At 31.3% G+C, this 17,521-nt stretch overlaps 4 protein-coding genes across 4 annotated transcripts; 3 read left to right on the forward strand and 1 right to left on the reverse strand.

Moving 5' to 3' along the window:
* Nucleotides 1-232: 232 nt before the first annotated feature.
* Nucleotides 233-2,833, forward strand: LOC123670758 (fructose-1,6-bisphosphatase 1). The gene is made up of 5 exons (XM_045604305.1): nt 233-608; nt 964-1,108; nt 1,697-1,871; nt 2,021-2,352; nt 2,478-2,833. Exons 1-5 carry the CDS (start codon nt 454-456, stop codon nt 2,670-2,672), a joined length of 1,002 nt encoding a protein of 333 aa, XP_045460261.1. The 5' UTR covers nt 233-453; the 3' UTR covers nt 2,673-2,833.
* On the reverse strand, nt 2,687-15,905 carry LOC123670753 (E3 ubiquitin-protein ligase listerin). Its single transcript, XM_045604299.1, has 19 exons — nt 15,722-15,905; nt 15,470-15,661; nt 15,147-15,413; nt 14,618-15,088; nt 14,377-14,561; nt 14,036-14,299; nt 13,378-13,933; nt 13,115-13,319; nt 12,218-13,032; nt 10,883-11,319; nt 10,083-10,251; nt 9,861-10,026; nt 8,906-9,257; nt 8,144-8,287; nt 7,955-8,088; nt 7,561-7,778; nt 7,316-7,504; nt 3,125-3,292; nt 2,687-2,927 (listed from the first exon to the last, which is right to left on the reverse strand). Exons 1-19 carry the CDS (start codon nt 15,767-15,769, stop codon nt 2,868-2,870), a joined length of 5,040 nt encoding a protein of 1,679 aa, XP_045460255.1. The 5' UTR covers nt 15,770-15,905; the 3' UTR covers nt 2,687-2,867.
* Nucleotides 4,699-6,667, forward strand: LOC123670760. The gene is made up of 2 exons (XM_045604307.1): nt 4,699-4,924; nt 5,146-6,667. The coding sequence occupies exon 2, from the start codon at nt 5,436-5,438 to the stop codon at nt 6,150-6,152; it is 717 nt and encodes a 238-aa protein (XP_045460263.1). The 5' UTR covers nt 4,699-4,924; nt 5,146-5,435; the 3' UTR covers nt 6,153-6,667.
* A 107-nt stretch (nt 15,906-16,012) lies between the features above and the next one.
* On the forward strand, nt 16,013-17,337 carry LOC123670759 (RWD domain-containing protein 1). The gene is made up of 5 exons (XM_045604306.1): nt 16,013-16,205; nt 16,260-16,465; nt 16,518-16,661; nt 16,793-16,979; nt 17,122-17,337. The coding sequence occupies exons 1-5, from the start codon at nt 16,136-16,138 to the stop codon at nt 17,232-17,234; spliced, it is 720 nt and encodes a 239-aa protein (XP_045460262.1). The 5' UTR covers nt 16,013-16,135; the 3' UTR covers nt 17,235-17,337.
* Nucleotides 17,338-17,521: the final 184 nt, after the last annotated feature.

A 17,521-nucleotide genomic window follows, 5' to 3' on the forward strand; every position in this document is an offset into this window, starting at 1 on the left:
AATTTCGTTTGTATGTAATTTTTATAAAGATAATATTTAGGTATTCCGTTGAATTATAGGACTGAAAACCAAAATTTGTATTCTGGTGCAGTTGAAAATATAATCTGGTTTATATCGGAACAAACCTTATAGTCAATCCAATTATTTTTTGTTTTAACCTAAATAAGCGTAATTAAAATCTAATCATCTGTGAATGAATAGTTCATATTATGCTATATATGAAGCTCAATCAAATGAGAGTATTCAAGAAATGTCATATCATGTCGAAATCGAGTGCACACCCGGTAGATAATAATTACTTATAGCTTATCATTCAAAGGTCATGTGGTGAAAGCAACATAATTTGATTCGTTTAGATTGCCGAGCCCACTGTAGTAGGTAAACAACTCAAACTTTTGAGTCGAGCTCGTTCATCAAACGTGGAATCCATACGCTTCTGCAATCGTTCAAAAAATGGATTCTAATTGTATAACTTTAACAAGATTCGTCTTAGCAGAACAGAAAAAAGCACCTGGCGCTACTGGAGAATTGACGCAGCTTTTGAATTCTGTGCAAACTGCTGTTAAAGTTATAAGTTCAGCTGTTCGAAAGGCTGGAATTACACAACTGTAAGTTAAGTAATGTTAATCACGCTGATAATTAACCGATTCATCCAATTTTTGGTATTGTTTTCTTTTCAAAATGTCAATTTCAAGTCAATGTGCATGTTGCCAGTGGCGGGACGTTGACTTGGGCTTTGCAATTATTTCGATAAATATTGGTGGCGCTTCTGAACTATTTTTTTCAATAATAAATATCTGAAATCATCGCACAAAATTACTCCATTGAAAAATACATATTAAAATACAACCACCTAATTAAAAAATAATTTTCTCTTTAGTTCTTTACATCTCATTACTCAAAACGCGATATACAAAATCAACAATTTTGTATTGATAAGTTGAAAATAATTTTTTTATTTAGCTTTGGAACGGTTGGATCCACCAATGTCCAGGGTGAGGAAGTTAAGAAGCTGGACGTCCTAGCAAATGAATTGTTCATAAATATGCTAAAATCTTCTTATACAGTAGCACTGCTAATTTCTGAAGAAAACGAAACTGTTATTGAAGTAAGAATAAAATATTCCACCATATGACACCATGAGTTATTTCACTTCAAATTATAAATTCTTCACATTCTCTGAGGGAATGAAGTAAATAAAACCTGGAGTGAAAAGAATCTATAAGTAATGATTTGAATCTTAATATTTTTTCTCAAACTATTAGGAGTACAACTTTGCTTCCGCAGTTTTGCAATAGATGGCTGTAGCGGTAAGTGGTAGTCGAAATAAATAGATCGTAGATGTCATACAATAAGCTTAGGTATTTGTAAACATAACGTCATCGAAATATTAGTCGATTTGTGTCTGCATCATAAAGTTATTCTCGATTAACATGTCAGCTTACGAGCCAAATTCTCGTCATTTGCGGGAGGTTTTAATTTTCTGCTTCAATATGAAGAAATCTGCGGCTGAGGCTCATCGAATGCTCTCAAATACCTATGGTGAGGACGCTATTAGTGAAAGAACGTGTCGAGAGTAGTTTCAACGCTTCAAGAACGGCGATTTTGACGTCGAATACCAGCATGGCGGTGGAAGCAAATTTGTACGCCTATGTATTTAAAATTTGAGCAGTAACATAAGAGACATTTTTTTTAGATTGAAACAGAAAAAAGAGGAAAGTATATTGTAGCATTCGACCCTCTTGATGGATCTTCAAATATCGACTGTTTGGTTTCAATAGGATCCATATTCGCCATCTGGAAGAAATCTGATAATTCAGTACCCACCCTTGCTGATGGTTTAAAACCAGGAAATGAGGTTGTAGCTGCAGGTAATTTATCAAATTCCTATTAATTATAAGGAAAACCCAAATTCTGCTTTCTTAATAAAGTAATATATCATAGAAGACCTTTGAATATATAATAATAATAATGAACTATTTAAGATTACCATATATTATTATTATTTTGTTCTGATCAGGTTACGCACTTTACGGAAGTGCCACCATGATGGTCATTTCTATTGGATCAGGAGTTAACGGATTCATGCTAGACCCAACAATTGGAGAATTTATACTCACCGATAAAGATATGAAAATTCCCCAGAAAGGTAACATATACTCAATTAATGAAGGTAATACTCATTCTTGGGGTGAAGCTATCAAAGAATACATTAACAATAAGAAAGATCCTGCAAAAGGAAAGCCTTATAGTGCTAGATATGTTGGTTCAATGGTTGCTGATGTTCATAGAACCATCAAGTATGGAGGCATTTTTATGTATCCTCCCACCGAATCTGCCCCAAATGGAAAAGTAAGTTGTTAATGATGAACATATGTTTTGATTTATATGCTCGCAAATAAAATATATCAGGATTCACTTCTAGAGAAACAACTTTGTAAACAACAGTGTAAACTATCAATTATTGTTATTTTTAGCTACGTCTTCTTTATGAATGCATACCAATGGCTTTTATTATGACACAAGCAGGCGGTGTAGCTTCAAATGGTCAAATACCAATCCTTGATATTCAGCCACAAAAAATTCATGAAAGGTCCCCAATATACTTAGGATCTCCAGACGATGTCAATGAAGTTCTGAAAACTCTTCAAAAATATGAAAAGAGGCAATGATTCTATAATGAGAATAAAATATAAATTTTTATTAGAAAATATACAGTTTTTGAGAAAATATACATTGTAAATGATTGATAATAAGAATACTTCAACAAGAATGATTAATATTACAACCGATTATATACATCATTCACAAATAAAGTTTTGTCTTCTATTAATTTATTGGGTTTCTTTAACATTCAAATTCCATTACTAAAACAAATTACGGCAAATAGGACACGAACTCTTGTTACTTGTACTAAACCATTTGTACTGAAAATAAGAAAAATACATATTAATATTATAAAATAGTAGAAGATATAAAATTTTTTATTAGATTTAGGCTACAAGATTCAATATAAATAGAATTTTTCAATATAGAATGTTATACATTTTTAAAGCCGAAATTACTTTTTACTTGACAGTTGAAAATAAAGTAAACAATAAAACAAATAGAATGAGAGACTTACCAAGCAAGCAGAATGGAATTTCTTCTTACAAGTTTGACATGATAGTTTGGGTAACTGGTAAGTACCAGGATGCAAAACAGCAAAGCAAATGTAACATTCTTCGACACCATCAAATTTCTTATCCAAGTTATTATTCCACAATGATAGACCATCCCATATTCTACCGTTCTGAAATTCGTTTATTGTACATCAGTAATAATTGATAACACCTTAAAAAAAATGAGGAAAGCACTGAGGTGATGTCAGGGGCTTTTGGAGGCTAGCTCATTCATTCGCAAATTGTATCCTTGAAGACCATATAACTGTGTATAGGTATAAATGTATATAAATAAATGTGATCTCCAAGCGAATGAATGATAAAGCGCCCTAAAACTTTTGAATTTGTTATTGTTACGATAACGCTATCTCAGCATACAAAATTTTTCACTATGCTTGAAACGGTGATGTTATACATATACAAACAAAATCGAATTAGTAATCACGGAAATATTAGGTATTTCTTTTCCTATATTCTTCTTGAATTTTCTATAGTTCTTTTTTATGTAGTTTGAAATTGCTTTTCAAATAAATATCCGAAATATCGATTCCGTCGGTGTTATTGGGTGATATTTTTTCGATATTTTTCATTTTCTATGAAATATGTTATACGATCAACATGAAATTTTGCACGAGGTTTCAAATTGTAATTCTACATCCAAATGCAAATTTTCATTTTGATCGAATATGTAGTTTTGAATGAACAAAAAAAACAACATTTCGAACGGCCATATTTACGGAACCCCTAATCGTATTTTGCCCATGAATGAACCGACCCAGCTGCAAATTTCTAGTTCCTTTCATTCGAAAGTTATAGTGCAAGGGACGGATAGATGGCATCAGTTAAGTTGAACCTTATCGTTTAAGGCCATTACCTGCTCAAAGTTATAAAATTATAGACATTGGGCCCCATTCTGTAAATCGAATAGAAATGAACGAAACGGATCGTAATCTGAGATATCGAAATATTTCATTTCTATCTCGTCCAAATTTGGAATTCTGAATCGAATTCTTCATCTATCGCTAAATGTAATTCGTAGTTGTTATCCATAGGAATTCTACAGTTAGGAATTACAAAAAACCAATTCGAAACCAGAATTCGATTCCGATGCATTTCTATTCGATCCATACCATCTCTATTCGAGTTGAAGTTTCAGAATAGGGCTGAATGTAACGAAATTATAGAGCGATCGGTTTATAAAACGAGCACTCAAAAAACACTGAAAATTACACACTATTGTTTATTTACCCTTTCAATGCTAAATATCTCGACAGTTGAAAAAGTAAAAAAGAATCTATTAATATCCAGCATCAAGAATCGTTAAATGTTGAATCGTTCCGCAATGGAAATATGAATTTTAAAAATTTATAACCACTAAATTATAAGTGCTTCTCTTTGCTGTAGTATATTGCAGACAATATCTTATATTAATTCACAGACATTAAAAGCGCTGTCAAGCGCATTTCTTTCAGCGCATTCAATAGCGCTGACTTTCCGAACTCGTCCTATCGCTGAAACAGATGGGCTCATAGAATACTGAACAAAAAATTTTTCACCGCAAAGATGTAGCTCAATTAGTTCCGAAGTAATGAATCTTTCAATATTCTTCTTCGAATATAATGCTAATTTCATCACAAATGTTATAAAATTAGGCGCTGAGTCATTGAATAGTAGGTCACCCAAACGAATCTGATAATCGAAATTTTGAGTGTAAACCGGATTGTAAATTATAAATATTTGGACCTTGCACTGTATCAGAAAAGGTATTCAATATAATTTATGCCACATTATCAAGAATCAATACCCATTTAGATAATCACCGAAGTTTTCCAACAGGACAGTCAACATTTAAATAAGATTTTTGTATAATGAGAACTAGTTAAATTCCAAACCACATAATATTCCAAATTAATAATTACACGAGCATTCCTTAAAATAAAATAGTAACATAGTAACTTGATCTCAGTTTTGTTCTTGGTTTCAGTTTCATACTAGAGAGTACACTCAATATGGTAGTTGTGCCGAAAAACTCTTTATTTCTTTGAGCAATTTAATTAGCGCTGCGAAAAGAATAGTGAAACGTTCCTCTTTCAAGAGTTTATTCACTGAATGAAGAAAATTTCCCGAGGAATCTCCAGTGGGCTTACATCAATTTTTGCTGTCGGAGCAGATCTTCAAGCACCAGAGATTAATTCAGGAAATCTGCACCTGTAGGTGATGGAACTAGTAGTTTTACTGTAAGCGCCTCCAATTTTTTTCCTATAATATACATACATGTTGATTGAAAGACATAGATCCCAACATAATCCACATCAAATCAATCAAGAAATGGAAATAACTCAATTAGAAATCAGTATGGCTAGAGACATAGTGCCGGAATATTCTGGTGGTTCCAAAAATCTTCCTTATTTTTTAAATCAAGTCGAAACCTTTTTGGATCTATTGAAAAAGGAAGAGAACAGTATTTTCAAGAAACTACTCTTAGATACTCTAAAATCTAAATTAACTGGTGAAGCTAGAGACATATTGATAAATTCACGTTGTACTCAATGGACCGAAATAAGAGAAATGTTGGCTCACAAGTTTGGTGATCCAAGATCTGAAGAACTTTTGTTACATGATTTAACTACTTGTTTTCAAAATTTTAACGAAAGTTATGAACAATATCATGAAAAAATAAAAAGTAAATTACAAACACTGTTAGAGCATGTAAATGTTAGAGAAATAAATAGAGATATTCGAATTTACAAAGAAAATAATTACAATAATCAAGCTCTATCTACATTTAAAGCTGGTGTCCTAGAACCTTATTGCAGGCATTTAATGAGTCTAAACGTGAGTTCTTTAGAACAAGCATTGTTTGAATGTAGGAGGTTGGATCACTGCAAGGCTCAAGTTAGTTTGATGAAATTTATGCGTTCTCAAACTGAATCTGCCTATGGAAAATCATCTCGTTCTCAAAACTCAAAACCTCAACGTTACTTTTTCTAACAACACTTTGTTCTGCATCATCAAATAACACCTCAGCACCAATCACCGAATCAAATTATAGAGGTAATGATCATTCACAAAAAAGAATTCATACCGAACCTATCCACCTCGAAACAAGACCAGTAAAAACTCATTTCCCTACGAAGAGGGAAGACTTCGAAAAACAACATGGACAACTGTGCAGAACCAACAGGGATCACAGCAATGTGCCCTATACTAGCGACGGCTTCACAAGACAAGAACGTTTTGACTTGAAGGGGGAAAGATTTACATCAACCACATTATCAAGATTCAATACCCAATCAAATAACCACCGAAGACAGTCAAGCAGACTCAATTTAATTGTCAACATTCAAAAAAGATTGTTCTTCAATTCCTTGTGTGATGGGAACTAGTTAAATTCCAAACTATATGATGTTTCAAATTAATAATTAATAGTCAGTCTTCTTCTTGGTTTCATACTAGATAGTACTCAATATTGTAGTTTTGTTGAAATAAATCTTTTTAAAAACTTATTTCTCTGAGCTTCACTTACAGTGGCAGAACTAGTCCCTAATTTGATGTGGGCAAGATACATTTTGGCCATCTGGTGATGCAAGAAAACATTGTAATAAAAACGACTCTAAATTGTAATTTTAATTAATCAAAATGTAACCAGTTGAAAACTTTTAAGTTAATGAAAGAGTTCCTGCTTTAAGCCTTACTAAGCTCATTAATAACAGCATCCTATTTCAGTAGGGGTGCTATATTTGCTTTAATAGATACAATTTTCAATGCAGAAAGTCTTTCCTGATACATTGAATTATTCAGTGGTGTAAGAAACATTTTTTTGGATTTAAAAGGAGTATGAACTTAAAAAAAGGGTCATCCAATAGATTCTTACAACAATTCTGATTAACATTGCAATTGAGCCTATCCTGCATATTTCAAAAGCAATAAGGGTTATTAACAAACGACAAATAAAATTTGAAAACCTAGTGCTTATGTTAATTGAACATTTTTGATTCTATTCAAAGTTACGGCGAACCATCTCTGTACAATAAAAAAGTAAATTTGTACACTTATGGTTATCATAATTTCTTTCCTTGTATTGTGTATTTTTGGTTGTAATATTGACACAATTAATGAATAAGTTTCACATTATCGGCTTAGGATTGACTCACCTGATACAGAACACATTTTCTGAATTGCATAACCCACTGTTTGAATGAAGTACCACTGATTTGTCTATTGCAATGAACATCAGGACCAGCTAGAGGGTAATTGGTTGGCAGTGTTATGATTAATTCCATCTGAGATTCATCCACTGTATAAACAGCAATGACTTCTCTGACAGTTGGTAGAACTTTAATCTGTGGAAGAAAAATACGCTAAATACGCAAAAGAATTATAGAAATAAACAAATTACCGTCATATTCTTGAATTTTTTCTCGTGTTGAGTTATGTCTTCCATTTCGCGGTTGATTAGTATTGGTGAAACATAGGCAGATGTTATCCTTTCTACAATCTGAGCTATTCTGATTTCTACCCTAGACCACCATTGTCTAACCAAAGCTGGTAGTTGTAATAGAGTTGAATAATAAATCCAGCAAACCATATGCTCCAACTCGGCACTCGTGCACACTTCTAAAAACATTATAACTCATGAATAAATACTGTATGTAACTATTTGAATTAAAATAAATTGGGTTCAGTCTCCAAATTAATAGAAAATTTGCTCCTTCATTAAAGTCCCTATATCAAAAGAAACAATTCCCTCCTTCCATATTTTTTCATTCAATAAGCAATCTCATTAATCTTACTTTCTGCAACAAATTCAACCCTGGAAGAGAACCATTCAGGATGGTATAATTTCTTGGACTCAGCATGATGTAAAACTTCAATTGGCATCAATCTGAATAAATTATCCAACAGACTTTTCAATATATCTTCTTGCCTACAATACAGAAGTTCAGAATTATAAAATAAATAAATAGCTATACATTGCATACCTTAACCAGTCAGCATATTGGAATTTCAATTCTATTGAAGCTTCTTCGCAAAGACACAGCATTATATCCCATATTAGCAAATAGGCAAGAGTATAGTTGTAAGAATCCGTGAAAGGCTGCACATGACAACTGTCTTCCCCTAATCTGCAAAATAATGAATAAGTCTTTCTCTTTTCTCCAGGAAGGATTTCAATTAGAAATACTATTGTCAAATTCATTAATCCGAACTTAAAGTTGCCTTATGGAAAATACACTGAAGCCAACTAATAATGTATTACATATATGAAAACATTTTTTGAACAGGAATTTTTTTCAAATCTCAATATCAAGAAAAAACTGATACTTTGGGTTTTTGGAAATGTCGAAATTAGAAGCAAATTATCATAATCCAGTTCATTTCCCATTAGATAGTAGGTGAATAACTCGGGTTTTTAGAGTTTTTTATTGCATATTTACTACTTAAGATATTTTTTTTTTGAAAAATTTATTCATAGTGTTCTCAACAGTTTAACCTATAAGAATGTAAATAAAATTTTTGATACCATCAAATTGCTTATTTGAAGATTATTTGACCAATATTTGTATTCATTTTGAAAATATCAGAATTAATACATATCCAAAAATATCATTTCGGTTCTTCAACTTAGCGACAATTCTTAATTTTCTAAATGCAGTTCTAATTAATGCAACATTATTCCAAAGATGAATTAAGGTGAATTTCTTCCTAATTCAAAAGAAAAAAATTTTCCAAAATCTACTTACTTTAAATCAGATAGCATTGTACTGACGATATCTTGCATCAACAAACAAACACGTTTAAACATTTCGAATAACAGTCCATCCTTATTCGGAGTATTTGAATCAACCGCTTCAGAATCTATATTTACCAAAACTGGTACCAAACTCAACAAAGTTTTGTAGCCAGCCAGTTGTAATGTAGTAGATGCACTTGAAAACAATGTGCATGACTCTTTGAGAAGTTTAAACCACATGGGTTTATCCTCTGTTTGCTTGAAAATAAGTTGATGATCAAAACACTCGGTCATTGATGCAAATCTATACATAACAGGTAGCTCTTTGATAGGAAGAGAATGCTTAAGCACCCTGAAATATTCTGAAAGAAAAATACCATTTTTTGAGGTGGTGCATTCAGTGACAATATAAGTTTTACACCCAGAAGGAATAATTTCTTCAAATTGATATTTTGGCATGAAAAGTGACTGTATGAGACGACTACATTTTCTTGTGTCCCATTTTGGAGCTCAAAATTTTATATTAAAGTTGAAAATAATATTGTAGTTTGGAAAATAAGTTGTGAATTGATATTTGAACATTGCAAGTCGTTATAAAAGTTGAAACACTCCCCTTTTGAGCGTTACCTGATAGGTTTTATATGATAGGGTTTAGCGACAAGAGGCAGAGCGTTGTATTGCTATGCTGTAGAAGATTTTTATCGTGCTTCTGCTCATATTGTGACCTCTTTTTGCGCAGTGCTCGGCTCAATCGCATCAATGGAAGTCTTCCCCACTAATGTTTTCATTCGGTTTCAACAGCTGATAATAAATAACACCGACCTAGTCCCACCACTGTTATACTACTTCATGTAAGTGTTCTAAAACGACTGCCACAATAACAAAATAACAAGTTGAAGAAATTATTTCCGTTCATTGTGAGACTTCAAATTTCACTGGCTATATTGCCAAGAGAGAATTCCTACCTGCTAGATTGAGCCATATTTTGGCCAAATTGTTTTGAGCACCTTCTACAAATAGATCGTCCCACTCCTTGACCAAAGCCACTTTTCTATCTGGTTGTCTCATTTCATTTATTTTATCATTGATGGACTGATATAATTTCGTAACTGCGATAAACATTGCTTTTCCCTAAAATCAAGAAATTTTGACATCACCTTTATGAGTATGCAAGATTTTAGACTCACCTTTTCCGTTTTGTGTGTCTGTGTCAATCCTTGAAGCCATTCTGTTGCACTGATTATAATTAAGTCTAATCGCCCTCTTGACAAAGAGTTGAACTGAGTTCTGATCAATTCATTGAAAAGTCTGACTATTTCCAAAATTATTTGATATGATTGCCAATCCAAATTCGAACTTGAAAATTAAATAAACGTATTTTAATGAGAATTTTTTTTCTACATAGTTAATAGTATAATCTAAAACACGTTGCAGAATGGGCTCCTAGTCCAACACGAATGCGAAATTCGAACGCATGAGTGTTAGAAATGCCTTCTGCAACGAGTAGTGGAGGATATTTTCTCTATTTCAGTCAAATTTTGTGAAATATTGTCAAAATTCAATGGAAAATTCAGATATAGTACCTTGGCACTTGGTGTGACTGTTACGAAAATTGACAGATTACGGAAATTGAGTTTGACTCATATGTTTCAAATTTTGAAATAATTTATAATTATGAATTAAATTCGTGAATCATGTCTGAAGAAATCGAATCAACACCACCAGAATCTAAAGAAATTGTGGATGAATTTGGAAATTATTTCATTATATCCAAATTGTATTATATTGACAATTGAAGTATGTTGAAATTTGATAGGATTGGAATTCGGAAATCAATCAAGACAACCACAAAACGAAAAATATAACTGAAAACGATGCTGTAATGAGTTCATTACAGCACAGTTTTTAGTACTGTAATGAACTCATTACGATACTGAAAGAGAGAAAAATACACTATGTGACTACTTGAATTTCAAATTTTCCTTACCTTTGCAAATTTATTTTTAAAATATCATTTTTAAACGTTTCTATTGTAGACATAACTTCCGCTATCTGCACATCAATTTCTTGACATTCAGCTAAACACCTGAGTACAATTATTCTTCCAACATTGTCAAATATGTGAGTTACATAATCATAATCTAAATGTTTTGAAAACACTTGAGTGGCTTGAATCACTGCAAGGTTATTCTCAATACTAGCATTTTTAACTAAATTGGCATACGCATCTATTGGATCTTCATTTAATAGGTCTGTTTGAAGAGTATAGAATGTTCTAATCCACATCCAAGATTCAGAAAATACCATAGATTGTATTAAGAAATTCAAAGCGTTTTTATCATCATCTACAAAACGTTTCATCAAAACTGAACAACTCGAATAGGCCTTTTCTGTGTATTGCTGTATTATTTCAGAAGATTGTACCTGAAATGGTGATTCATTTTATTTTCAGTAAATGTAACTCAATTTCTTATTTCACAGTAATAGCATTGTATAAGGACTACATATAATAGATATTTGCATAATTTAAACCTCCTATTAAAATTTAATGCTTATTTTCATGCCTATTTCTTGGCTTATTTCTTACAGATGTATGGTACCATTACCATAGTATAAGGAATCCTTTCCTTTTACTATATTATTACACTATGCTGTTTTGACTCTTGTTTTAGGCCTAAATACTAAACCTTTTACTTTTTTCACTTTAAAAATCCTATTTGAAGTTTTTGAGAAATAAATCTTTCTTATTATACAAGCAACAAATTTGACCTCAAATTACAAAAAGCATTACTTTTAACAGTTATGTATAAACATTGAACTTCCTAATTTCGAAATGTCATGTTAGAAAAATTATTGTTTTGGTGGACATTTTGACATTTCAAGGGGGAATAATCGAAAAAGTTGAGTTGAATTTCAGGCCTTACTCAATCATCAAAATGAGCCCAAAGTCATGCATATTTCAAAGAAAATCGACCTGGAAAAGGCATGATATACATATAAGGAGTTAAGAAAAATACGATTTCAATATTTATCGGCGCCATCTAGGAAAAATCATGATTTAGAAAAAGATACAGAAGCAACTTCTTTCAGAACTGTTGTGAACTAAAATTTGAAAAATTACATACATCTACAATACATATACTTCTTCAATATAAAAAAATTCAACCTTCTGTCATATTAAAATTTGCGAAATTTGACCTTTGTTTCGATAATCATTTGAATATAGGGCCATCTAATTTTAAAATTGTATTCTAGAAACTTCTGTCATCCTACTGTACTCTTTATACAATAATAATAATAATAATAAAAAAAATTAACTCACTGTTTTGTAATTCTCAAGAAAGCATCTTGCCAACTCTAAGTCATAAAGTGTTTGAGAAATCCAGCACATTCTTGAATCTAAAATGGACCAGATTTCTGCAACTTGATTATCATCTTCTTCTTCCTCCTCATCATCAGCCGTTGTATCTTCTACATTTGCAGTGAGAACACTAACTCTTACATACATCCATGTAAAAAAGTGTAATAGTTCTCGAGACTCAACATTAATATCACTTTCAATTTTTATTTCATTGTAGCAACTTGCTAATTTTCCATTTAAATATTCAGCTGACTTACAAAGTTCTGTTACCAAATTTCTATTATCAAGTATGAAGTCATGGTCGAATAATTTACTTAAAATATTACTCATTTCAAGAGGAGTAGCTTTATAAATGGCTCGACAAAAATTGATCAAAACGTCAATGAGTTTTTCAAGTTTTTCATCTTCTAAGTTATCACTAACAAATGATTCTTGAATGAAAGAAACAACTTTATCAACTGTCATTTCTAAATCAGTTCTGGGAAGACTACTTGACAATACAGTTAAAGCATCCTGCCATGCTGTTTGTACTTCCCAAATTGTATCGCTGGACAAATACTCGATATCGATACCCGTATGGCAAAAAAGTTTCATCAGTGACAATAGAAGTTCATCAGTGAATGTGAGAAGATAATTTTTGGTATATACTATAGCAGACAGATATGAAGCAAGACTTGCACATGTATCTATAGTAGTAAGATGATCATTTGGATGTAGAAGAGCATGTATCAATTTATCTAAAACCTTGGATATTGCTTCTTTGCTCACATAAAGTTCTGAAACAGTAATACAATACTACAAAAGTGGAACAAAAATATTTAGGTAAGTTGAAATGATAACATCGATGAAATAAATTACCTTCATCATCATTTTCAGTTATTGCTAACTTGAAGAGCACACTGAAATCGGGAGGACAACAATCATTTATTTCCTTTTCCACAATATCAACCAAGAAATTTGAGACTTTATCGCCGATTAGCCATTTTCGTATTAAAGTATCTTTATTGTATTGATGTGATAAGGCTTCTTCCAAACACCATCCAAGGCACCCCTCATTTGTAATCTGAAATTTCAGAAAGAAAACATCATTCGAAGGTTTATACTCACGAACAAACATTTACCATATTCAAACTATCCAAAACAATTCCTTTTTTACCATCATCTAAATGTTTGAATGTTAAGAAAATAATGTGAATGAGGGATTTGCACCATAAATTCTCACATTCCAACCAATTTCTCAACAAATTCTCATAAATTATGAGAATATCACTCTCTTGATCTTTAGCCATCTTTTTACTCATGTGATCAAAGAAACTTATGGAATCAAATTCTTGAATTAATACAGCCAGATGATCAAGCAATTCCTTCAATTTTTTATCATCTATAATTTTAACATAAGTTTCGCATGTTCTCAAAACAACGCCTGTTAAAGTATTTATATAAAACTCATTAAGTTGCTCGAGTGAACAACTAATGTGGTTTCCTTCAACTGTTTCCTTGTTACTATCGAATTTAACTTTTAACCCTTTCTTAATTTTAGGAGTGTGCTTCATTATTTTGAAAAATTCCACTTGTTTCTCAGATACACATAATATTCTTTCAGAATTTGAGTAGTCTAAATCCAAAAGAATTCCATCGAAGAGAGAGTTGATATTATCAAAAAAGTATGTGAGATATCTGAAAATAAATAATAAACATAAATATAGAAAGAAGTGATAGTTTGATTTTTTACCAAACTATATTTCGATAAAGAACAGAATTATATTTGTTTTATTTCACCTGATATAATTTGAATTCCCATTTAGATTATTCCTGCTCCAATATTGAGCCAAAGAAGCTGTTTGATTGAAAATTGTCTTATAACAGCATTGGGTTTCTGTCAAACACCAGTGGATTGTAGGTATTAAAAAAGATTTGATAACTTTTTCACATAAAGTGGTGTTCTCTTCATTTTTCATGATGACATATCGTATACATTCTAATAAAGAGATTGATATTGCTGTTGATTCTGACTTACTTGCTATCACTGTTTTTTGCTTCAAACTAAAAAAAAATTTTAATTATTTTTTATTTTTAAATTGGAATAATTTTTTTTGAGATATATACAATTTATTACTTACCCTAAACAAAGATTAGTGAAGAAATTTGTGTAGAATGTGTCCACATCAATAATACTCATCATGTTTGACAATAGAGGTAAAAGATTTGGGAATATAACTGCAGCATTACCTTGTCCTCCATTTTTGAGTACCTTCCATAATTTTGGTAACATCAATTTGTCAATATTAACTTTAGTCCACCATTCCTTTATAAAAAATTTAATGATAATCATTAACAATCTAAATAAATGATGAAAATTACCTTTATTGAAGAAATAGTAAGTAGAACATTCTGCCATACTAACGGTAATACAACTGGATCATTTTCATCTATACTACCAAGGATATAAGAAACTACATGTCCTTCGTCTTTTTCTAATAAAAAGGGTGCCTTTTCAAATAAAGCGATTAAAACTTTAAACCAAGCTGCCCGGACAATAATGAGATTGTGCTTAGAGTATTTCCAGAACTTATTATTATTTATGATTTTTCTGTTTATGTCTGCCATTTCTTCTATTTTATCTTTTGGAATTTTCTTCAAATAAAGAGAATATCCAAGTAAACTAGATATTAGAACCCTTTCATATTTATCTTGTAATTCTTCTGGAGTATTGTGCTTCGGGTTGCTAACAGTTTGGGTAGTGTGGATAAATAAGTTATCATGAATATAATCCAATATTTCTTTGTTACAAAAAACTATGACCTCTTCTATTTTTTTCTCAGGAAATGCATTCTGTAACATTTTTTATTGGAAACAAAATATGAATAGATAACATATCACTATTAATTACCTTGAAAGACATTGTTGCAGCAGTCGCTGCTGGAGGATATGTATCATATTGTGAAGTAAACCAAGAAGCAATTATAGATTTTAGATGAGGAGCCAGATTTCTCTTCACCTTCTGTACAACTTCATTATGTGCAACATGGGTTGCTTCTCTGACTTTGTTCTCAGAATCTGTAGCCAAGCTATTATATAACCTAGGCCAATAAGGTAGTATAGTTTTAATAACCTCAGCATCAGAATTTTTCACGAGATCAGCAAATTCTTGTAATGCCTGAAAATTAAGGGGATTATCTTCATCTTTTACACTTTTGGCAATCTGAATATCACCTTGATTTTTGTGGTATTATCTTTTTTGTTCATTTTCTTCAACACCACCTGGAAATTTGCATCAATACTTAGTTCTATATCTTCTGTTGCCATTAGAGGAAATATGAAACCAGTTTCTTTTCTTCCAGTAAACCCCGAAAAATGGGGCATATTATTGCTTAAATACTCTGCACTGCGACCACTATTAGATGGCTGGAACAAAACAAATTTTTCATTAAATACTAATACTTCAATTTTATGTTTTTTACTTACTTTAGCATTGTTTTTAGTCCTTTGAGCTTGCCTACTCTTGCCACCCATTTCTATAAATTTTTATTGGATAATATGAAGTAGTTAAAATTATGATAGCTATTATTTATTTATCAAATATTTCTTTAATTTTGAGGTTGTGAAAATATGACAGAGAGAGACTCAATTCACATGACAGAAACTTCAAATGTGGAACCAAAGAACTGAACCTTAGAACATCCATCTATATTCCAAGAACTGAACTGTGGAATAAACGTGATAGGATAAAATAACTACGCTGTCAAAAATCAGTTTCCGTAGTCCTTAGTTAACTTAACCGATTATTTACATATTACTATCTAACCTCTATTTTACATTTAAATATTTCAATCATTGTTTTAGGCAGTAGAGTTCATATTTTAGGGACACATTGAAAGCATGGATTATCTAGAAGAACAAAAAAATGAAATAGAAGCCCTAGAGTCAATATACTATGGGGATATACAAAGTAAGAATTGTGTTTTGTGATTATCACAATCAATTATAAATGTGATTTTATTAGTTCTAGAAACTGAACCAAAATATAAATTTACTATTCCTATAAAATCTGAAGACTTTCAAGAAGACACAGAAAATGGAATGGCTTGTGATTTAACATTTACATATACAGTAAAGTATCCTGATGAAGGACCAATTATTGAAATAGAAAATCCACTCAACTTCCTAGAAAACAACGAAAAAGATTTGGAAGAATATCTCCAGAGTCAAGTAATACAGAAAAGTTTTTTCTTGGATTCATTTTCAATAAATCGTTTCTTAGGTTCAAGACAATTTAGGAATGGTGATGATTTTCACATTGGTATCTACAGCTCAGGAGTGGCTTAGTTTGAAATGGGAAAATGTCAAGAAAGAGAGAGAAGAAATAATTGCTAAAAAAGTGAGAGAAGAGGAAGAAGCAGAAAGAGTAAGTATAAAAATATTCCAGATCTGGTTTATTAATTGGTATGTAAATGATCATCACCTAACCCTGTGTACCCACTTTTTTCTTCTGTAAATGTTAGTCAATTTGGAGCAACAATATTCCAATATTTTCAGAAACGTTTCGAAGGAACCAAAGTAACTGTTGAGACTTTTATGAAATGGAAAATATCTTTTGAAGATCAAACGGGAATAACAAAGAAAAGAGAAATAATTGAAAAAGAAGCCAAAAAGCTAACTGGAAGAGAGCTCTTTATGCGTGATAATACTATGAATGAATCTGATCTGAAATTCTTAGCAGATGGTGAGTGATAACAATAATTTATTTTCTATTGAATTTTCAAAAACTGTTATTTTTGAGGGATAGAATTTCAAATTTGGATTAATTCAGTCTTTATCTGCTTGTTTTTTCATTTAATATTAAATTAAACATTCATATTTTGTAGGAGAATCTGTGAAAGTGGATGAATCATTATTCCAAGATTTAGAAGACCTTGATTTGGATGATGATGATGATGAAGACTTTGATCCAGATAATTATAATAGTGATGATAGTTGATAATGATGACCTTTACTAGTTCTAATTATGTATGTAAAATTGAATTTTTCATTATAATTTTTAGAATTAAAGTTATACTATTACTTGAAAATTCAGTAACTAAGTGACAGTCTCATAGAATATTTATGTTTCAATCCTTCATAATTTAGATTTATAACTTATTCTATATAGATGATTTCCAATAAAAATTTCCAATCTTTCAATATGAAATCATTGCTATGCTAGGATCATTTTTAAGGTGTATATCAGTATACCACATCTTGTGAGTGTATTAAAATGAGCTCATC

This window comes from Harmonia axyridis, chromosome 1, assembly GCF_914767665.1.
Source record: "Harmonia axyridis chromosome 1, icHarAxyr1.1, whole genome shotgun sequence".
In the NCBI taxonomy this organism is placed as follows: Eukaryota; Metazoa; Arthropoda; class Insecta; order Coleoptera; family Coccinellidae; genus Harmonia; species Harmonia axyridis.

Coding starts and splice junctions, on each gene's coding strand:
- LOC123670753 (XM_045604299.1), bottom strand. CDS start 15,769: ATGGGTGGCAAGAGTAGGCAAGCTCAAAGGACTAAAAACAATGCTAAA. Junction 15,414..15,469: donor ATAATACCACAAAAATCAAG/GTGATATTCAGA, acceptor CTTAATTTTCAG/GCATTACAAGAATTTGCTGA. Junction 8,288..8,905: donor ACAATGCTATCTGATTTAAA/GTAAGTAGATTT, acceptor ATTATTTTGCAG/ATTAGGGGAAGACAGTTGTC.
- LOC123670760 (XM_045604307.1), top strand. CDS start 5,436: ATGTTGATTGAAAGACATAGATCCCAACATAATCCACATCAAATCAAT.
- LOC123670758 (XM_045604305.1), top strand. CDS start 454: ATGGATTCTAATTGTATAACTTTAACAAGATTCGTCTTAGCAGAACAG. Junction 1,109..1,696: donor AAAACGAAACTGTTATTGAA/GTAAGAATAAAA, acceptor CATTTTTTTTAG/ATTGAAACAGAAAAAAGAGG. Junction 1,872..2,020: donor AAATGAGGTTGTAGCTGCAG/GTAATTTATCAA, acceptor TGTTCTGATCAG/GTTACGCACTTTACGGAAGT.
- LOC123670759 (XM_045604306.1), top strand. CDS start 16,136: ATGGATTATCTAGAAGAACAAAAAAATGAAATAGAAGCCCTAGAGTCA. Junction 16,206..16,259: donor ATACTATGGGGATATACAAA/GTAAGAATTGTG, acceptor TGATTTTATTAG/TTCTAGAAACTGAACCAAAA. Junction 16,662..16,792: donor AAGAGGAAGAAGCAGAAAGA/GTAAGTATAAAA, acceptor CAATATTTTCAG/AAACGTTTCGAAGGAACCAA.